This window comes from Chelonia mydas, chromosome 10, assembly GCF_015237465.2.
Source record: "Chelonia mydas isolate rCheMyd1 chromosome 10, rCheMyd1.pri.v2, whole genome shotgun sequence".
Taxonomy (NCBI): domain Eukaryota; kingdom Metazoa; phylum Chordata; order Testudines; family Cheloniidae; genus Chelonia; species Chelonia mydas.
In genome coordinates this window covers 64,251,939-64,273,213 of record NC_051250.2, presented here as the reverse complement: position 1 = coordinate 64,273,213, position 21,275 = coordinate 64,251,939, and the positions used below count along the sequence as shown (strand labels likewise).

General features: G+C 37.8%; 2 protein-coding genes across 8 annotated transcripts in view; one reads left to right on the top strand and one right to left on the bottom strand.

Moving 5' to 3' along the window:
- The window catches only part of FAM227B (family with sequence similarity 227 member B), a 218,353-nt gene that overhangs the window by 49,704 nt on the left and 147,374 nt on the right, over nt 1-21,275 (top strand). For all 5 annotated transcript variants that reach the window (XM_043523330.1, XM_043523331.1, XM_043523333.1 and 2 more), the window contains exon 10: nt 4,904-4,969. In XM_043523330.1, the coding sequence (XP_043379265.1) occupies nt 4,904-4,969 (66 nt within the window). The remainder of the gene's footprint in view (nt 1-4,903; nt 4,970-21,275) is intronic.
- The window catches only part of FGF7 (fibroblast growth factor 7), a 67,547-nt gene that overhangs the window by 6,835 nt on the left and 39,437 nt on the right, over nt 1-21,275 (bottom strand). For all 3 annotated transcript variants that reach the window (XM_043523337.1, XM_037909918.2, XM_007066807.4), the window contains exon 3: nt 200-303. In XM_043523337.1, the coding sequence (XP_043379272.1) occupies nt 200-303 (104 nt within the window). The remainder of the gene's footprint in view (nt 1-199; nt 304-21,275) is intronic.

The window sequence follows — 21,275 nt, the reverse complement described above, 5'->3', positions numbered from 1 at the left end:
AAAACAAGATTAGGGATTTAATCCTTAGCTTTTATAACCAGGCATAAGAATCCACCATTGCCATTGGATAAAGATGCAATACATTTCCACTTACTAGCAGTAATTTACACAAACTGCACAGATGTTATGTAAAAATCAGCAGAAAATGTACAAAAGTGTATATTTCCATAGTGTAAGTTCTTTGCAGTATTATCAGTACCTTTCCATAGAGTTTTCCAGACTTGTTCATTGCTAGAAAGTATTCACTTTCCACACCTTTAATTGCCACTACTCCAACTGCCACTGTTCTTATTTCCAGAATACCTGCAAAGAAACACATTGAGGTCTGTAAACTTTTCATTTGCTTCTACAGTCGAACCAAAGAGGACTGTTTGTCTTAATGATTCTACAATACTTCTGGTTTTATTTAAAATCCTAAACTGGTGAGAGTGGTTATTAAAATAAAAAGTTAATGTCGTTACACATGTGGAGTGCAGACTAGATCATGGTTTTCTCTTTAAAACATCTCCTGTATATGTATACTCACACCCGCTCACAACTAACTCTGCATGTCAGTTTCTAGTGCTATGTTTCCCACTCACCATATTATTCTAAACTGTACTTGCATTTTTTAAGAATCAGACTGTTTTCTTAAAATTTCTCTGGTTCAGGTTTCCAGTTGAAAGAAATATACATGGTTTAGCCAAGATTCACAGAATTTTTAAAGACCACATTTAAAAGATTTGTGAGAATTTTACCGGTGTCACTTCCTTGAAGAAGCATAAACCTTAGAACTTGCAAATGATGGAAAACAGACCACAGTGTCTTAAGGAAGATAAAGTACCTGCTTGACCTTTACAGGCTTTGAAAACTGACAGGAACTGTAAAGATATCTGCATTTGAAGATAAATAATCAAAAGCTACTATCAAAACTTTGTTATTCAAATATCTTTAACCCAGAAAATTTGGAGTTGTCTTAATTTTGTGTTGACTGATAGATGCTATTAACAAATATCCATAGTTACTAGTGTAACACAAAATACTCTTTGTTGATCAAAAATATGGGATTCAGAGTACACTGTGTAGTTTTCAAATTTAAGCATTTTAATAGTTTAAAGAATATAGTACTTTTGAGTTTGGGCCACACCTTTTCTGATATGAGGCCATCCTCAGAACAGTTGCTACCTAACTTCCTCTTGTGACTTTCTTTCTACAGAGGGGTCTTTCTAGCTCAGCCAGTTCCATTCAGAATTCAGTACCTAACCAAAGTGTGCTGGGCAAGAGAGAGAGAAGATTAAGGGTGTAACCTTATGTCTTTGACAGGCAGCATTTTACCCAAGTTAACCACCTCTTTCCCAAAGATCATTCTTGATTGATGGTACAGCATCCTCATACCTATCCACTTATGTATAAGGACTGTGCACTGGCAGTATTATCTATCATCACTACAGTAATTCAGGAGTGTTAATGTCACATTGTCCTCACCATAGTGTGAGTTTTTCACCTGAAGGATGCAGACCTCCCTCCCAAGCCAGACTTCCATTTAATTTTATCTTTGTTTACAAATTTATGTTCATTTTTTGTGAAGTGGGGGAGGGGGAAGGGAGAATGTGTGGGCTGTGGTTGTGGTTTTTGATTTGTTAGTTTTTTATAATCTGGTGTCATTCTGCTACTTTATCTCCCTGTTATATGCCCTTTTCTAGATTCTCTTGCCCTTCTACTCTTTACTCTTCCCTTTTGCTTCTTTAGTCTGTTGCCTCCTACCCACTCTGCTTCCATGCCATCCCCAGCCTGTATACTTTCTTCCTTTTGTTTTTCCTACCACCAGATCTAATGCCTCTTCCCTTACACTGTGCTCCTCTGTTCTTTTATCTGTTCTCTGATACTTCTCTACTCCATTGTAGAATCTACCAAACTTCAAGTAAAATTTTCAAGTTTTTAACAAGTTTCACTCTGCGTGCAAGCATTGCAAAAAGGATTTGAGCCAAACAACTTCAAAGTGAAGCTCACCAAAAATTGTATTAACTTTCACTTTAAAGTTCATGGTTTTGAAACTCCAGTGGAGTATTCAAAGCAGATGATTGGCCTGCATCTAGCCAATCAAATATATGTTTGACATTTCTTATCTGTGTGGAAAGAAAATGAGTTAAGGATTTATAATAACTTCGCAGAACAGAGTAGACATGCCTGAGTAAACTGCTATTGATGGCTAAGATAGTGTACCTGTTGAAAAGTGGAGAGGTGGGCGGGCACAAGCCTGACTGTGTCTGAAGACCCCTCCCTCAGCCGAAGGAGAGGAGCTACTGAACCCAGGATTCAAATAATTACAGGGGACAACTGATGAATAACAGGGTCAAGAGTGAGGGTCATAGGTACAAAACCAGGGATCCACAGGCTGTCAAAGAGCAGCATATAGTGGGAAATAATATTACTTTTAAAAGGGAAGATGCTAAAATCTGTAGTCTAAGAAAATGATACTGCATTAAACTTAGAATTTCTGAATTTGAAATTTTTAGCCCATTATTTCTTAATTTTGTGATGAAATTCACCATTATATTGATTTTTTTTTGACACATGCCAAACTCATACTTGTATGCTGTCTGGCAGCCTTCAAGTAAATTGGGGTATGCCATCATCTTGCTTGGAATCCTGAGAGAATAGTCAAAGAATCAGGAATCAGAATTATATGACAAAACAAATAATCATAATATCTCTAAATCCTACCCTGGAATGTGTGTGCATGACTCCCACTGAAGTCACTGGGACTTGCATTCAGGTATCCAAGGTCAGAATTTGGCATTACTGGTTTGGTTCCTGAATTATGTAAAGTTATTGGGGATGCTGAGCCATTTTATACAGCCTACCTTGCCAGAATTGAAGGACTTTGTTGAATAAAACCCTAGCTTTTATAATTATACCCTATAAATGTGTAAAAAGGTAGTGTCAGTTGCAGATTAGTTATATTAATAAATTATGTGGTTTTGCTTCTTATTTCCTGAAAATCCTCTTTTAGTAAATAAAATTCAATACATTTACTTTGGTTGAGGAAAAAGAGATAAATTAGGGTTCTTATTTTAAAAATATATTAAGCACTCTTTGGCTTATTATTACATGGCTCTCATAGTTTATATAATAAATAATTAGGATCCTATCTCAGAAATCTTTTACCCCCTGATCCACAGAGACTGTGGAATGCCAGGGACATTGTTAAGTCTTTGAATGTTACTTTTTTGAAGATGTTCTGCTCCTGTGCAGTGGTGTCCTAGACTGTAGACTTTACCTGCACTATCTACTCTTACATCACAAGGTGTTGGGAAGAATAAAGTATCTTTATTGCCAGTAGAAGACTGTGATAAGTGATTTCCCCAAAACCACAGAGGGAGTTAGTGTAAGAGTAGGACTGGAACTCAGGAGTTCCTGATTCTCAGTCCCATGCTCAGAACATGCCTCCCTCTCAAGATTAACTCACATATAATGTAACAGAGTGCTCTCTCTTTAAGAGCCAAGAGGGCAAGGAGTAGTCAGCCCTGTTCTGGATGGAAGTCCAGCAGGTGGGTGCTGGTAATCAGCTGACCCAGCTGGACAGCATCTAGTGATTGGGTATGATTCCAGGCTGCATGATATACATGAAGGCCCAAGGTGCATGAAGGAGCCTGCAACCAAAAGAGAGCTGAGAGTACACTCTCCTGTGACTGGAACAGAAGTCTGTAAGAGGACAAGCAGGCCCTATCTATGGCTACAGGAGACTAGAGGCCCCCCACAGTCTCAGCTGAGAAGAGGACTATAGCTTTTGTTGTTGTTTCATGTTTCCTTTTGCTAGATATTGCCTGTTGTAAGAGTACGTCTACATGTAACTGGGAGTGTGCTTCCCAGCTTGAGTAGACAGACATGTTAGTCAACCTAGCATACTAAAAGCAGCAGAGTAGCCAGGAGTAGCACAGGCAGGGGCTTGTACTATCTGCCCGAGTACATAGCCAGGGTGGCCAGGCAGGTTTGTATTCGGCTGGCTAGCCCAAGCTGCTGCCTGTGCTACCCCTGGTTACGCTGCTACCTTTAGCCCACTAGATTTAGCAGAGCTAGCATTTGTCTGTCTACCTGAGCCGGGAAGCTCTCTCCCAGCTGCAGTGTAGAGGTACCCTTAGTCAAACAATGCATGATACTACATACCAATCATCTGATGGATGCAATACTTAATTTGTGCCAGGGCTCAGCCCTGACATCTCTAGGCTTGGCAGTTCATAGCTCTGGGCTTGCTGCATCAATTATGAATGTAAAAAAATTGCTTGAGCCATGGCACCTCTTTCATTACAAATTAAGCACTGGATGGATGACGGTGTGTGTATGTGTGTGTCATTGGTGTTACAGGAATTACATAATGAGCAAATACTCAACTGTGAGTTGCAGTAGACCGAGTGCTTAATCCAGAGTAATATATCCACAGAAAACTGAACTAGTCAGCAGAAAAACTGGCAAACTCCCCCAATCCTTCTATTTCCCCCTAAAACAAACACACACTCTTGCAGTGAGCAAAAATCAGATGTCACAAAAAATCTACTGCCAACTAGGAAAAAGAAAATCATACTGCATTGTTATATTATCAGATCTCTCTCTATCAGGGGAGAACACTCATGGGTGTGTCATGTAAAGAATAATTAGGATAACCCAGAAAAAACTTTACAGACATTTTGCCATTAGGATTTCAATTGCCCTCACCACACATTAAATAACCAACCTTTGTTTGGTTTGACAAAGAAGGTGAGTTGCCCCCCTTTAATTGCAAAGATGACTTTTCCACCTGCTCACAGGAAAGGGGTCATTGCCCTTTTAAAGCCCTCCCCTGCCTCCAAGATTACCTGTTCCACATAAAAAGTAGAGAGAAGTCAGCCAGACCAGGTCAGCAGACATCTTGTCCTCTCTCCCACAGGTGACCGGATGGGGTCCAGACCTCTTTTACCTGGAGCAAGTGAGCAGCACTCAGCCTCCCACTCATGTAAGTAGTTAAAATACAGGTTTTCTCATGATCTGTTGCAGTCATTACCCTAGATACTTCTTTCTCAAGGGGGCGGGAAGGAATTTTTCTCTCACCATCAGATTGGGGTAGGCAAGATGTGGGTTTGGTTGTTTTGGTTTGGGTTTTTTGGGGGTGGGGAAAGGGTGGCCTTCCCTATTGCAGGTTAGGGGCCTATTAGGTTAGGAAAGGGGCATTAGGCTATACTGTCGCAATTCATTATGTAAGCTTGTGGCAAATGTCCTATGCATGTATTCTGCAGGGAATGGACATGGTGATCAGATAAAATGGACTAGTAAAGGATTTAAAGGAGGTATTCTTTAAAGAATCAGAGAAAGGGGGGTTGGGCTTCTACAACTGGTATGGAGAGGAGTCAATCCCCACCACTCCTTTATAGCCCCCGTTACCCCATACAAGGGGAGAGCAGCGGGTTGGCTTGGATCAGGATATGAGAAAGGGGGAAGGCTGATGGCAGCCCCAAAAGTATTTGGTAAGAATTATGGAATTACCTGCACTGTAAAATTTTATCTGATGGTTAGTCCCTGATATTTAAGAGTAGAGTTGTGGTCTAATTAAAGCACATCCAGTGTCTCCTGTCCTCCTATCGTAGCTGGACACTGTCTGGATGGTTCGACATGGCTCATTAGGATGTGAAACTGTGGTGGCCTCAAATGTTTTTGGATGCTTTAAGGTCCTGGACAGTAGCTCAAAAGACACAGTATAGCTCTGTAAAAACTAAAACCATCCTTTGAAAATCAAGAAGGGTAGCAGTGCTATACCACATAAAATAAGCTGCTCATTATTTTCTTGACGTCAAACAATTTAAAAATAATCTAAGATGTTTTTCTCTTTTTCAACAAATAGTACCTTAAAGCCTCCAGTCAGGAAATCATCCCTGTTCAGAAAAGTGCTTAATAATGTGCTTAGTCCCATTGAAGTCAATAACCCCATATCAGTGTTTTCTTACATAGGGACGGATTTAAGCATGTTCTTACGTGCTTTCCTGATTAGGAGCCCAAAAACGTAAGGATTAGTTCTGCATACAGTAACTACTGGATAAGATTTACAAAAGTGCTCAGCATTGGCCTAACTATGCTCCCATTGAAATGAATGCGAGTTTACCACTGACTTTAGTTGGAGCAGAGTCAGTCCCGTGCAGAACATTTAAAAAAAGCATATATTTTTTTTCTCATAAGCAGAGTCACTTTGTAGTACTCTACTTAGAACAAAGTATATGAGCAATAGTAACAGTTTGCAGGTTTGAGTCCAGAATTCTTACGTTAGGAAAGAACTTACAACTTTCGTCTTTCCCCCCACAGGCCATTACTTGAATTTCAAGTGATACTGATTCCACAATAGTGGAAGTAGATTTCATTCCAATGGTTGATTTTACCATCTAACATTTTTGTATTATTTAAATTCAGTTTTTTAGTTCAATTTAAAATTTCTGAGCAAGGTTCAGGGTAATGATTTTTTTTATGAATCTTTGATAAAAACATGTTTTGCTTTTCGTATCTTACAGGCATTTATAAAAGTTACGTACTGGCAGGAAATATATGCATGAAAAGATTCTAATGGCATCTATTATTATGTCATTAGATACTCTTAATAGGTGTATATTTCTATGACATTGTTTCAACTATTAGAGAATAAATTATAAACAAAATATTGACACCTTTTTATATATAATGTATTGATAATGATGTAAATACAATGTGCACATACTTTGCATAATATGCCCATGTGTTATGTTTATATATACCACATCCACATAACCAAAAACAAATATGCATGCACTGTATTCTTGTATGTTAATAGAACACTGATATGCCACTATATATTAATGTGGACTTAAAAATAGTATAATATATGGTGGACTTAAAAATTTAAAATATTTTTAAATAATTCAGTATATTAGGTTACAAATTTTAACAGAGTTTTCAAAATGTAATTAAAACCCCCAAAACTTTTATAAAAAGTTTAAGCTTGGTCAGTTTTGTCACTGATTCAGCATGAATGTTTTTAATTTAAAAATGAGGTTAATATGTCTCCCTGCATATGGCAATGATTTTAATACCTTGACAAAAATCACAAGCATAGCAAAACGTTTTCACATGCAAGTAACTATTAGGATCATAAATTTAGCATCTGTCAAATTATTCCAGCCATGGTGTAGTGGAGTTTTAATATTAATCTGAAATCTGCAGTATATGCAGTAACTACATTAGCTGCATGGATGCACATGTGTGTATTATATATTTTCACATGCTGAGAACATCTTCATTTCACCTTCCATGCTTAGTCTCCATCCAAAGGTGAACATTTTTGCTAATTTTAAGTAAAAGCCCTTCCACAGTTTTTCTGTTATGTCCATGTACAAGAAAACAAACACCTTTCTCTCTCTAAAATGTTGCCATATTTCTTTTCAACATGGATAGCTCAAAAACGGCAGAATTTGAAATTTGACGTGGAAACACTCCTCATTGAAGAGTAGCATATATCCATGACTAAGTTAAAACAAGACTGGTTGAAAAATGAACAGAATTGTGAATGTTTGAAAATGTCATATTCAGCATTTGAAGAACAGATATTTAGTCACGGTGAAATTCTGATAACGAGCATATACCCTGAGTGTCAGCCATATGCGAGTGGCCCTGGAGGAGCAGACTCCTTGTCTGTCTCTGGGTATCTGGACTGCAACTTCAGCGTGGCCAATAAAGCAAGATTTGGGCTGCAGTAGTAACATGGCCACAGCTCCTCCCTGATATATGGCAGTGGAATTATGTAGTAGATGGGCCAACTGGACAATGGCTTGTACCAAGCAGGTCTTTCCTCTTGCCTTTTGTCATAAATCTAAGAATCTGCAGTTAGAGATACAGTGGCCCTTTTTGAATTCTTTGAAAGATGTTCATGCTTCAGTTGTTTTTTATTAGTGGGGCTGGGCAGAAGACAAGAAATCTGTTTAGCAGAAAAATACAAAATTTTGTTTCGGTCTGATACAAACAAAACCAAGAATTATAAATGTTTCATGAAAAAATGAGAGAGAGCGCCCCAAAATAGCCAAGTGGTGAGGGCACTCACCTGGAATGTGGAGACCCAGATTAAAGTCGTTGCTCCAAACGAGACAGAACAGGGATTTGAATCTGGGTCTCCCACATCTAACATGAGGGCCCTATCCACTGGGCTGTTGGCTATTTCTGCAGTGCAGTAGTCTCTCTCTCTCTCTCATTTTTTCCATCCTCGACCTGAGAAGCCTTTCCTGATAAAGTGTTGTTGAGACCAATACTTCTCTGCAAAAAGTTTAGGTTTCAACAAATTGTCATGTTCTATTTAAAAAAAAATGTTTTGGTGAAATATTCCTGACCAACTTTAGTTATTAGTAATTCAGTTATGACTGGTGTTATGCTACTCCATGCTTTCCTAAGGAAACTAGGAGACATCAGTCAACCAGTTTTCTGAGTGGAATATTTTTTATCCTGTTTTTCTTATTTCATTTTACCCTACCCCTTTCTCTTTCCTTTTTCTTTCTTCAATAAGGATGATAATATGGAACATATGCATGAAGGCAGTATGGCTGATGGAAATGAGTATCTAGAAATGCAAATTACCACATCTGAAGTGGAAGAAAACCTTTAAAGAGCTTAATGCACTCAAATCATGGGGACCAGATAACTTCTGTCCCAGATACTGAAAGACTAGCACAAGAGATTGCTAGTCTGGTAGCAAGTATTTTTAATAAAACTGTCTGTTTGGGGGTACTACAATGTGACTGGAGAATAACTAACATTGTACCTATATTTAACAAAGGCAGAAAAAGTGATCTGAACAATTACAGACCTGTTAGTCTGACTTCAGAAGTAGGCTTGGCTTTAGAACAAATTGTGAAGGAAAGACTAAAATTAAATTCATAGAGGTGAATGGTAAAGGAGATGTGACACAACATGGGTTTACTAAAGGTAGAACCCAGTTTCCATCTTTGAGAAAATAACTGAATTTTTTATATAAGTGAAGTGCAGTAGATCTAATTTACTTGGACATCAGCAAAGCATTTGATATGGTGCCACATGGGAAATTATTTGTTAAATTAGGAAAGCTGGGGATCAGTACAAGAACTGTAAGATGGATAAGGAACTGGCTAAAGGGGAGAAGACAGTGAGTTGTGCTGAAAGGCGAATTATTGGACTGGAGGGAGGCTACTAGTGGAGTTCCTCAAGGATCAGTCTTGGGAACAATCTTATTAAATATTTTTATTAATGAAAAGTTTGCTGATAATGCAAAGTTGGGAAGCATCGTCAGTACAGAGGAGGTCCAGAATATTATACAGGAAGAGCTAGATGGCCTTGCAGATGGGAGTGAAAGAAATGAGATGAAATTTGGTAGTACAAAGTGCAAGGTTAAGCACTTAGGGTCTAATAATAAGAATTTCTGATACAAGCTAGGGGCTTACCAGTTGGAAGTGGCAGAGGAGGAGAGAGACTTGTGTGTGTGGGTCGATCATAGGATGACTATGACATGTTATGCAGCCATGAAAAAGGCAAATGTGATCCTAGGGTGTATCAGGCAAGGAATTTCTAACAGAGGTAGTGAAGTATTAATGCCATTGTACAAGGCACTTGTAAGACTTCATTTGCAATACTATGTTCAACCCTGGTCACCCATCTTCAAGAAGGATGATTTTAAACTGGAACAGATGCAGAAAAGAACTAGTAGAAAGACCTTCCATCCCTTGATCAATCTTATGAGGGGAGACTGGATGAGCTTAGCTTGTTTAGTCTATCAAAAAGAAGGCTGAGAGGGGATATGATTGCTCTCTATAAATACAATAGGAGGGGAGGTAAATACCATAGGGGTGAAGTGCTATTTAAGCTAAAGGACAATGTTGGTGCAAGAACAAATGGATATAAATTGGCCGTGAACAAATTCAGGGTGGAAATTAGAAGACAGTTTCTAACCATCAGTGGGGTGAAGTTCTGGAACTGCCTCCCCAATAGGAGTTCTGGGAACAAACAACGTAATTAGTTTTAAGAGTAAACTGGACAGATTTATTACTGCAACTGTATGACAGGGTTGGTTTTGATGGTAAGGGGCAGAGCTCAACAGTTCTGAGGCTTACTTCCAGTTTAAGTTTTATGTTTCCTAAAAGATCATTCTTCAGGGTTTCAGCTGGCCACCTGCAGGTGTCGGGAAAGGATTCCCCGCTCTGGTGTCTTCGGGGTTTTTTTTTTTTTAAATCTCTTTCCTCTGAAGCACCAGGGATAGCCACAGCTGGAGATGAGGCATTAGACAAGGAGGCCAGCTTCTAAGGTGACACTGAGCATTCTCTCTCTCAGGTGTTTGGACAGCTGATTCTTGCTCATATGCTCAGGATCTAACTGATCACCATATGTGGAGGCGGGAAGGAATTTCCACCGCGTTCAGATTGGAAGTAACTTTGTTGAGTTTTTGCCTTTTTCTACAGTGTGTGGGTGTTGGATACTTGCCAGGATTATGTGGGTATATCTCATTTAATCATTTCCCTGCCATTGTGAGGGCCTTGGGCATCGGTGTGTCTTGGTCTCTCCTATTCTCGTCTGTGGTACATGATAGTCTAATCTCCTGTGGGCTGTAATACTTCGGTCTAAAATTGGTTGTTGGGTGTAGTGTGTGGGTGGTAGGTGATGCTGGTGGCCTGTGATATACAGGAGATGATCTGGTTGACCTTTTGACCTCAAACTCTTTCTGAAATTTAGAAAACTACATTCATGTTTTGACTGGATTGGGCAAGGCCATTGATTGCATTCCTTCCTAGTGCTATAAAAGCCTCAATTTTCTGAACTATGGGCACTTGGGAAGGCACAGGCCTTTTGCTCCTGAGGGGTTTGTATGATTAAGGTCAACGACAAAACAGCAATATTATGTCATGAAGGGAGACAGTATGAAGAACCATCAAACAACCTTGCTTAAGCAAACTCCTCACTGATACTGAAGAATATTCACGGTATCCATTCTAGTGTATGTTTGATGACTAGTTTACCTTAGGAAGCTGAGAAGAGTCTCTGTTCATTTCAGGGTCCCTCTGCACAAAAAAGTAGCAAATGTGAGCTGCTTTCTATCTGGGCTTTTAATCTCAAATGTGAACTCCTATTGGCTGGTTTGCTTGAAGGAAGAGGATCAATACAAGCAGACAATGCGGGGGAAAAGGGTCAGTAGTGGCAACTCAACATACAAAAGTTTGTAGATTGTTTTAAACATTAAGAGTGAAATTCTGGCCCCACTGAAGTAAATAGCAAAACTATCATTGACTTCATTAGGACCAGAATTTAACTTTGAGTTGTGGAAACAAGCAGTGCTTGCTCAGTAGGGTATGCAGGACATTAATAGAATGAACTGAGTTCTCTGCTTTAAAATCATAGGAAACTTTGAAATTACCAGTCTGGCTCAGACCTGAAATCAGTTTTGTGTGGTATCTCGACTTTTACAGTAGCCAGTACCGGATGCTTCAGAGGAACGTGCACGAAACTACACAGGAGGCAGATGTGGGAAAAATCCGTCCACATAAGTCTTTTTCATACCTAATAGTTAAACCAGTCTCTAAGGCTTGAAGCATAGGGTTTTATATCCCTTCCAAAAAATGTTCTAAGCATTAACTGTTAGTACTGTGAATCTTCTTGTCATGTAGATAAATGTCTTATACCGCTTTGAATAATCTTGTTAAATTCTTGGCTTCAACAACATCCTGTGGCAATGAGTTCTACAGTTTAATTATGCACTGTGTGAAAATTTATTTCTTTTTATCAGTTTTGAATTTGCTGCCTTTTGATTTAATTAGAAGACTCCTTGTATTATGAAACAACTCTTTTCCATATCATACTTTTACTTTGTCTGCTCTTACTTATCTTTTTTCAAAGGTAAATAATCCCAGTCCTTTCAATTTCTCTTCATATGAAATGATGAGAATCCACCAAGAGAGGAAGAGAAAGAGGAAGGTTTTACACTTGTTTCTATCTGGAAACAGCAACTGGTTGTTCAGTTTGAGTAGTACAGTATTTAATTCATTATTTTAGTGGCATTATCTTAGTGTCTTCAATTTGTTATATAATCATACTGAAATTGCTGAAGAAGGGAGCAATTGTGACTATTCTTCAAGTAAACAGGTGTGTCATCTGTTTGAGAATGGAAATCAAAACTTTGTCTTTGGATTGCTTCATCCAAAGGAACCATGTAAATGCTGAATTGCCTTAGAAGACACCAGAGGAGACTGGGAAGGGAGTAGAATTAAAGCTAGCAAGAGGAAGAAATTGCAAATGGACAAACAAATAAAATTGAAAACAAGAAAGTATAATTTGCATAAAATGAACATAAAATTCCAAACAATTCCCCCTGGTTGCACAGGCAGTGTTCCACATATAGCTTGATATGTTCTGCAGTACAGGAGTTGATGTTCTATCAATGTAAGGAATAAATCATTTACACTCTTAACTAATGCTGACTGTTATCTTTTCTCAGGAAGGCAGCATGATAATTGTTGGCTGCAGCCCATTCAACCACTTTAGCAAGGACAAATTAAACCTCTGACAATGAATGGAAAGTACATCAGGATGCACTGCCTTAAGTTCAAAACATTTGGGTTTCAGTGGGACTGGAACTATGCCAGTACTAGGAAACAAATAGCTTGCATAATAAATGGGATGAGCTTATGGGCATACTGATTTAGAACATCAATGGGCCAAGACTCAAGAGTACACATTTACATTCTTGACTCATTCCCTGATCTTTCTCTGTAGGAAAGTATTACAATCTGAAAACCTAGGTCAGAGCATGGCTTTGCCCATAAATGTTCTCAGAACAATACTGATCCATTTCAGAATAATCCAAACATTGAGATCCAGTAGTTCTTAGTGTAGAATCTACATTAAATAAATTAAAAATAATCTAATCTATTATGGCTATCCTTGATCAATGTGCACTCTTAACCTACATGGGTGGTGAGCAAAAGGCAACCACAGTCATATGTGTTGCCATGTGTATGAGGCCAACAGCCAGAGCCAAAGTAGAAAACAATGAACAAATGAGCCACTGTGTTCAAGACGTGGAAAAAAATATTTACCATGAATTAGCAAAAAAACCTTAAGGAGTCAACAAGGTTAAAACAACTCTGCAAGACCAAAATGCCTACAAACCACAAAACAGATGCTGGCATTACTGTAAAGTGCAGCTGTTCCATGTGCAGAGCATCGGTTTGTGTAGTGAATGTGTTTTTTGCAGCTTGGATTCTCATATACAACTTCCCACCACAAATATGGGAGGCACACGTGCACCTACCCATAACATTCCATTGAAGCAACTCTGTGAAAGAAGCTTTTGGCCTTACTATCTCTGATATAAACAACCAGAAAAGTCGATAGGAACTCCTTATGTCTCACCTTCACTAGACATCAGCTCAATATACTTCTCTATTTAAGAGAAGTGTTTCTTTGGCCTTTGGCCTACCATGTAGGAAACATTTTTCGACGCCACCACAAGTTAAGTTTGCGCATGAATAAAAATAAGTACATGTAATTCACTCTGCCTCATACTGAGTAGTTGTTAGTCTCTGTGCTTGCATCCTTACGCACAAATGGCCAGGATAAAAAAGAACAGTCCCCAGGTGGAATATATAAATGTATGAGGAGACGTACCAAAGTGTAGTCTCCAACATGATGATGAGGTGTTTAGCAACCAGTATTATTACCATTACCTGTTTTACAATAGCACCAGCAGAGATCAGTGCTCCATTGTGTTGAGAATTGCACAGACACAGGATGAAAAAAGGGCATGCAAAAAATAAGCAGAATGATTAGAGTAGTGGATGATAAAGGATAGGTTGGTTCCTTTTTGTTGTGTGCTTCTGAGGGTATGGGTGGGAGTTTTTTTGTTGTTTTTTTTTTAATGTTTTACAGATTGGGGATAAAGGGGGGATGCATGAAGGGATGACTTAATAGGCTTAAGGAAGCAGGAAAGACAAAGGAATAGGAAGAGTGAAATTGAAGGGGCAGAGATGAGGATAGGGAAAGAGCAGAATGGGGAAGGAAGAAGGCAGCTGAGGGACTGTGAAGGATGCGGTGGAGGCAGTCAAAACAAGCAGTCAATCAGCAAACAGAAAATGTCCAAAACCTTAAGTGAAGGCAGCAGAATGTGAGGATGTCTCCTATGTCCTGGGAGCTATGAAGAGGTGCTTGGTTACCTGCTCCTGTTGGCGTAGCCTCTAATTTCTAGGACTGGCTCTGCCCCTGTTTTCCCTTCCCAAAGCTCATGTGGAAGAGGGGCTTGCATGTGACCTAATGCCTCTGGAAGAACCCCTAAAATCCCAATGACGTTTGAGCCCAAAGGAAGCAGGGGTTAGAACATGTTTCCTCCTTATTCCTGCTAGAAGGCAGAGATTATTTCTTGTCAGTAAAAGGTGCTCTTATTAGTTTTTCTGTGCTCCATATTCTGCTCATCATTTTTTTTTATCTTGGACTTACACATTCTGGCACATTTTCCTGCATTGTGCAGGATCAGTTCTTTTATTTCTCTGATCAGCTTAGCAGCCAAGATGCTGAGAACATGACTCTTTCCTGACACTTTTCTACTTTTGGAGGATGAGAATGTGACACCAACCGTTCCTTGCTGTTTCTAAGAACTGCCAGCTCAACCATCAGAGCAGCCTAATTTTTGGCATCCAACCAGACCTAACCTACTTTGAAACACCTTTCCCACTAGCTTTCTTTCTGACATCTCCTTAGCTCCAAGAAGCCTATGTGACCAATAGTCTTTTATTGGCCACCAGTGTATGCAAAGTGGGTGTCCTCTGACAAGAATGCCCAGGGAGCAATGGGAAAAGATTCTTAAGTGTAGATTTTTCACTGTGGAAGCCCTATGCATATGGCTCCATTACCAAACACTCCAACATCATCTGGTGTTTTTGCAAATAGCTCTCTCCTCCTAATGTCGCTATGGATGCTGCCTTCCCACTAAAGAATGAAAGCCCCACTCACAAGTACCATTGTTTCTATAGCCTTTACCGCAGGAGGGTTTTGGCATCAGAAACATTTTTCAGCAGAGCAGCTACCATGCATTTTTCCCTCACTTATTCCTCTAGATTGGCATATGTGCATGTTACGAGAAGACATTTTCAGGTAAAGAATGAAACCTGTATCACAATGGCTTTGAACCTGCTTGCTCCCCTTTTAAAACTGCCTTCAAATGCTGGAAAGAAAGGGAAAGAAATAGAGGAGGTATAGTTCCTCAGGAAAGGTGGACAAAGACAAAATTCACCATTGGATCTATTTCTTATGCATTGTAAGCACTTTCCCTTTAAAATTTATGTTGTTTTTAACACCTCTAAAGCGTATTTAAAAAAAAACGAAATGTTTCATAACGGCAGAATTTTCTTCCATTTCTACATATGAAAACATCTTTGTTTTTTTTAACCTTCTGCACATGATATATCACATTTGATCCGTATATCAAAATCCCCAATTATGAAAGCAGCAAGTATGCTGATTTTTATGAAGACAGAAACTGGCATTGTAGAGAACTTATACATAAAACATCTAGTGAGTAAGTAAGTTGTGTTGGATGTCAAATTGGTAAAGATGGGACAGGAAAGACTTGGATGGCGAATAAGTGAAATAAAAATGAAACTGTTTTTAACTGCAGTTAATTTGTGTTTCTAATTAATTAATTTGGAAATGCATGTTTACGAGTTCAAATGACCTTTAAGATCAAGGCCAAGAAAAAAAACCCTCTATTTTTTTGTTAACATGACCGAGTTTAAATGTAATTTATGCTATTTGCTCTTTGATTCTGAAGATCTAATAAGTTAATGTTTGTGCTTTTTAAAGCATTAATAGCAATCAAGAAAGGAGAAATTAAAAGGTTCAATTGTATATACTTTTGGAAATGTTTCACATAGACTTTATTGATGTTAACTTGTGCATGTTTGGATTATGTGAGACAGCACAATTAATACATTCATTAACTGGCTAATTAAATGTGAAGAGTCTTTCTAGAAGACTATATCAGTATTTATATGCTGAAAATAGTTGCATACTTTAATGCAACTGATTTGTAGATCAGTTTTAAGAAGCACCACCTTCTTTGAAACAACTGTATATAGATATAGTATTATTTTGAGTATCATTTTAGTGGTTATTTTTTATTTATTGTATGCATCTTTAAAGTCCATTTTTAAGTAGAGCAATTTGTGAGATTGTCTTTTTCAAACAGAATGGAGTGGAATATAAATTAACATAAATAAAAAGCATTCATCTAAAAGATGTTCCAGATAGAACTCTCCCTTTCTTGTTATTGAATTAAATTCAATTTTATCATATTACTGTTCACAGAGTTTAGAATTTTAATTTATATTCTGAACTGGCTTCAGCAAAGGTTTGTACCAGCAGGTACCATACAGAGCTAACGTTAGTGAACTCTGTAATTTCACACAGAGATTTAAAAAAATCAACATTTTACACAAAGAAAAATAAATTACTTGTACTTACCTGGAATATACTGTACATACATTTTAAATAAATTTCTAATTGCTTCTATTTTTCTTACACTTCCTAAGCAGTATTCAAATGGCAACAGAAAACAACTGACACATCAGACATATTCCAGCTGATCCTCATATCCACTATTTCTTTTCTTCTCTAAATATAACCCTTCACCTTTGCTTCTTCCTTTGATTCAATGGCACTGGAGTCTGGATTTCATGACATGACAGACAAATGAAAAATGTACTATCATTTATTGTAGGAGCTAGTGCAAAGGGACAAAAAAGATTAGAGTCTGAATTTGTCTAGCTTCAGTTTCCCACCATTAGATGTTGTTATGCCATTGCCTTTTTAGATTAAAGAGTTTTGCTATCAGAATTTCTCTTCCAGTTTAGGTACCATGATTAAGTTACCTCTTAATCTGCTCTTTAATAAACTGAATAGAATGAGCTACTTAAATCTCTCCCTATAAGGATGAATTTTCACACCTTGAATCATTGGTGTTGCTATTTTCTGAACTCTTCCAATTTTTCAACATCCTTTTAAAAGTGTGGACACCAGAACTGGACAAAGTATTCCAGTAATGGTCTCACTAAGAAGTAACAACACCTTCCTGCCTCTATTCAATATTTCCCAACCATCATAGTCTCAATCTTGGTCACAGTATTGTACTGGGAGCTGATGTTCAGTTACTTATCCCCCACGACTCCAAGTCTTCTATGGAGTATTGCTTTCAGTCTCCCATCCATCAAGTGTGCCCTATATTCTTTTTGACTAGATGTGGGACCTTGAATTTGTCAGTAGTAAAACACATGTTGTTCAAGGGAGCCCAGCCACAAGCAATCCAAATTGCTCTGTAAAAATGACTTCCCTAATCGTTAGAGAGACAAGGTGGGTGGGGTAATCTTTTATTCGGCCAACTTGTGCTGATGAGAGAGAAGTTTTTGAGCTTACACAGAGCTCTTTCTCAGGTGTACCTCACCCACCTTCTTTCTCTAATATTCTGGGACCGACGTGGCTACAACAACACTTCCTTAATATTAATTACCACTCCATCAACTTTTGTGTCACTTGCAAACTTTCCCAGCAATGATTTCCTATTTTTTCCCAAATCATTGATAAAGATATTGAATATCATTGCACCAAGAACTCTTTTCTACAGGACACCATTAGAAACATCCTCAATGGATGATGATTATGATGGTTTACAGTTACTTCTTGAGATCTATCTGTTAACCAATTCTTAATTTATTTAGTATGTGTTTTTGTATAGTACTATTTTTTAAATCAGATTATGTAGTACCAAGTCAAATGATTTATAAAAGTCTAAATAAATGTTAATATAGTTACCTACTTTTATCAGCCAAACTTGTACTCTCAGGAAAAAATCAAATTTGTTTGACAAGATATATTTTCCATAAAACCCTATTGATTAGCATTAATTATGCTACTGTCCTTAAATTCTTTACTGATTGCATCATGTCAGCTTTTCTGTGGTTTTATCAGGATCAATTGGGTAAGCAACCTAAGAGGCTAATTGACCTATATTGATAGTTTCGTTATCATGAGTGTTTTGTCAGGGATTTCTGTGTGCAGATGTTACTTTAGTATGGAAATTCCGTTGAGAGCATTTGGCAGATTTGCTGTTCTTGTGGTAAATTGAGAAATAGCTTTGTTAAGAATACATATTAAGAAAGAGGCATTGTGTTGCGGTGAGGATTATTCACTCCATAGTACTGCTCCACAAAAGTAAAAAATTAAAACAAGTTTATGCAAGGCCCTCTTGGTTAAAGTAAACCAATTACATGCATTTTAATAATGTTTGCTTACCTAATTAATTCCAAGTTAAATTTCTACATGGTTGGGGAACTGGCAGTCTCCAAAATCAACAGAGGTGCTTTTGCTGACATTCTCCAGATATTCTGTTTTGGGGATTGGAGGCAGTACATTTTCAGTCAAATGTCCTCAGATTGTGGAACTCACTTTCTCTGATGCTTTACTAGAGCCCATATTTACTACTATTCAGAGTATAATGCAAGACATCTCTTTGGCTAAGCATATGATAGACTATGGAAGATCATAGGTATAGTTATGATTGACTGAGGCAGTATGGGGAGGGGAACTATGGTGTCTTTTATGGTCAGTTTAAATGTATGAGATGCTCCATTTGATCCAAGAAATGCATTGGGCACAAACAATGGCAGTGGGGTATAAAAATATCAGTTAATAAACAAAAGTGCACCAAAGTAGGAAGTTATTCAGTTTAAAATTTCCTTATTTGACATTTTATCTATGGATTTCTCCACTTTTGCTTGTGTTGTAATACTTACACAGTTTAATTACAATTTCTAGATGGACCAAGTTAATGACCAAGTGTTGTGTTGGTATGCAACAATTGATTGATAAAATGGTTGTGAAATTTGAGCCACTCGAGGCTAATCAGAAAGAAACTACTTACTAGCTAGCTACTTTGGAAATGATACGAAGAAGATAAGGATGAGATTAAAACTGAATTTACGAAGAAAATCAAGATTAAAATTGAGAACTGAGTTGGTTGAAAATAAGATAATGTGAAACTGAGTATATTAATGAGAATCCAGGGACAAAATTAGTTAGATCCATTGATCTGGAAAGTTCTGGAAGATGCTTATCTAAGATACTGACCTTTTGGAACTTAATTATGGTTATTACTGCCCTATAAATACCTAAGACAGACAGCTTTAAGTCTGCAGTTTGTTTTAGCTGTCCCACCAAGAGTGAAGCTCCGTAGGAATGTCTCTAGGAATGATTTGAAACTGATCCAGCAAGCTGCTGAGCCTCTCTGATTGTTGCTGAAAACTGCTCCACTCCAGTCAATTGGAGTGAAAGATTCTTGGTACTTTTCAGGAGGCACTCAGACTCTTGCAGGATCAGGTCCTTGAAAAGTGTTTTTTGTGATCAAAATAAGATTATAAAGGCTGCCATTAATTTAATGACTCCAACATTAAACTGTATCCCCTTTACTTCCTTGATGACTTGCCCCCACAAGTATCATGTAATGCATCATGCCAAGAGGCTTTTCATACAGAACTGCTTTATTCAATTGCTAACATACATCTTTCCAATTCCATGAGTTCAATTCTAGCTTCTCTTTGTCAAACTTAAAATGACAAGACCTCTTTCAGAGAGCCAGTTGCTGAGCTTATTACGGACAACACATCTATATTAGCCAAAAGATGATGATAGTTTGATGGAGAAATTAAATGTTGACTAAGATAACTTGAACTCAAATATGTACTCCTTTTTCCAGTTGGCTAAGGACAGTTTTTGCTGGCCAGATCTATGCAGAACGTTTTTTCAAAGACTGAGACAGAAGAACTTTGCATCTAGTTTCTCCTGTTCCTGATGTCATAATAATCTGCATGTGCTTTCAGAGTCATATATGCTTACCTTCGTGACAAAAGTAAAGTTTTAATATTTTTTACACCGGTTAGCCTTGTAGTTCCTACACAGCTATGAAAGAGTGAGATAGATTCCATTCTTTTATTCTGCATCATCAATCGACGCATTTAAAGTTCTATTCTATTACACCTCTACAGCACCATGTCATAGCTAAGTTGCACAGGTATCATCAAGGGTAGAATTTGGCCTCTTGGGTACACATTACTAGGGGTGATGCAGGAGAAGAAAAGAGTCTGGTCTGAGTTTCCAGGTTGGTATTTAGAGAAAGCAAACTTTTTTTCACTCAGAATCTTAGTACATTCATTTGGAAATCACTGAGAGACAAACAGAATCCTGCAATGCCATTTTTACTATTGCTATTCAGAGTAATTTTAGGAAGTGTCTACACATAGGTCAGTACTCACATAAAGCTTAATTCTCCCTCCTTTCAGAATTAAGGAGTGGGGATTTCAGTGAGACTGCTCTCATCAGTAAAGCTTTGACGAATGTGTCCCTTTCTTGGTGAAGGAGGAATGCTTTAGAGAAAATACTCCATCTTCCTATGTAACCATTTTGGCTTCCATGTGCACTGAAGATTTGTTAAATATAGTATGTGAGGCAGTCTTGTAAAATAAAAGATAATTTTAAGGAAGTATTTTGGACACGGACCCATTGTGTATTAACATGACCTTTATATTTTATTAGTTTTGATTACTATATCTAATTTGCAGTTTTGCTTTGTGGCATATTGCTTGACTTTGAGTTAATATTAAGTTTAGTGCACAGCCACAGATACTATATGAGTGCTTTCTCAAATTCCTAACCTATGTATTATTCTACCCACTTTCTACTTAGGAAAACTGAGGCACACAGTGGCTAAGCAACTTCCCCGAAGTCACAGAGTGAATCATTGGTATAGTTACCAATTGATCCAGGAAGTTCTGACTCCCAGTCCCCTGCTCTATCCACTAGACAAAATTCCTTGAAGACGTTGGTCTGTTTGGAGCACTGACACTTCCAGCCTCAATCTTTTTGGTACTTGATTTGTTAACTAAACACCACATGTGTGACACTTCTCATTTAACTACACTGAAAAACAATGGTACTATTCCAGTTCAGAGAACTGTTTTGTGAATAACAGTATATGGTATCAGCCACTTTAAGAAAAATGTGCCTCTCCTGAGCATTTCAGTAAATTAGTAAATTTCTAATTAAACTCATTAGGAATTCTTTACTTTCACTGGTCTCCATTGTACACTTCATACAAATATTTTCTTGGTCAAACTCTTTTATAGTACTTAGTCATTTTTCTTTTTGCTGGAAACTACATTTCACTCCAATAAAACATTGTCCCTAAAGCTAAACACATG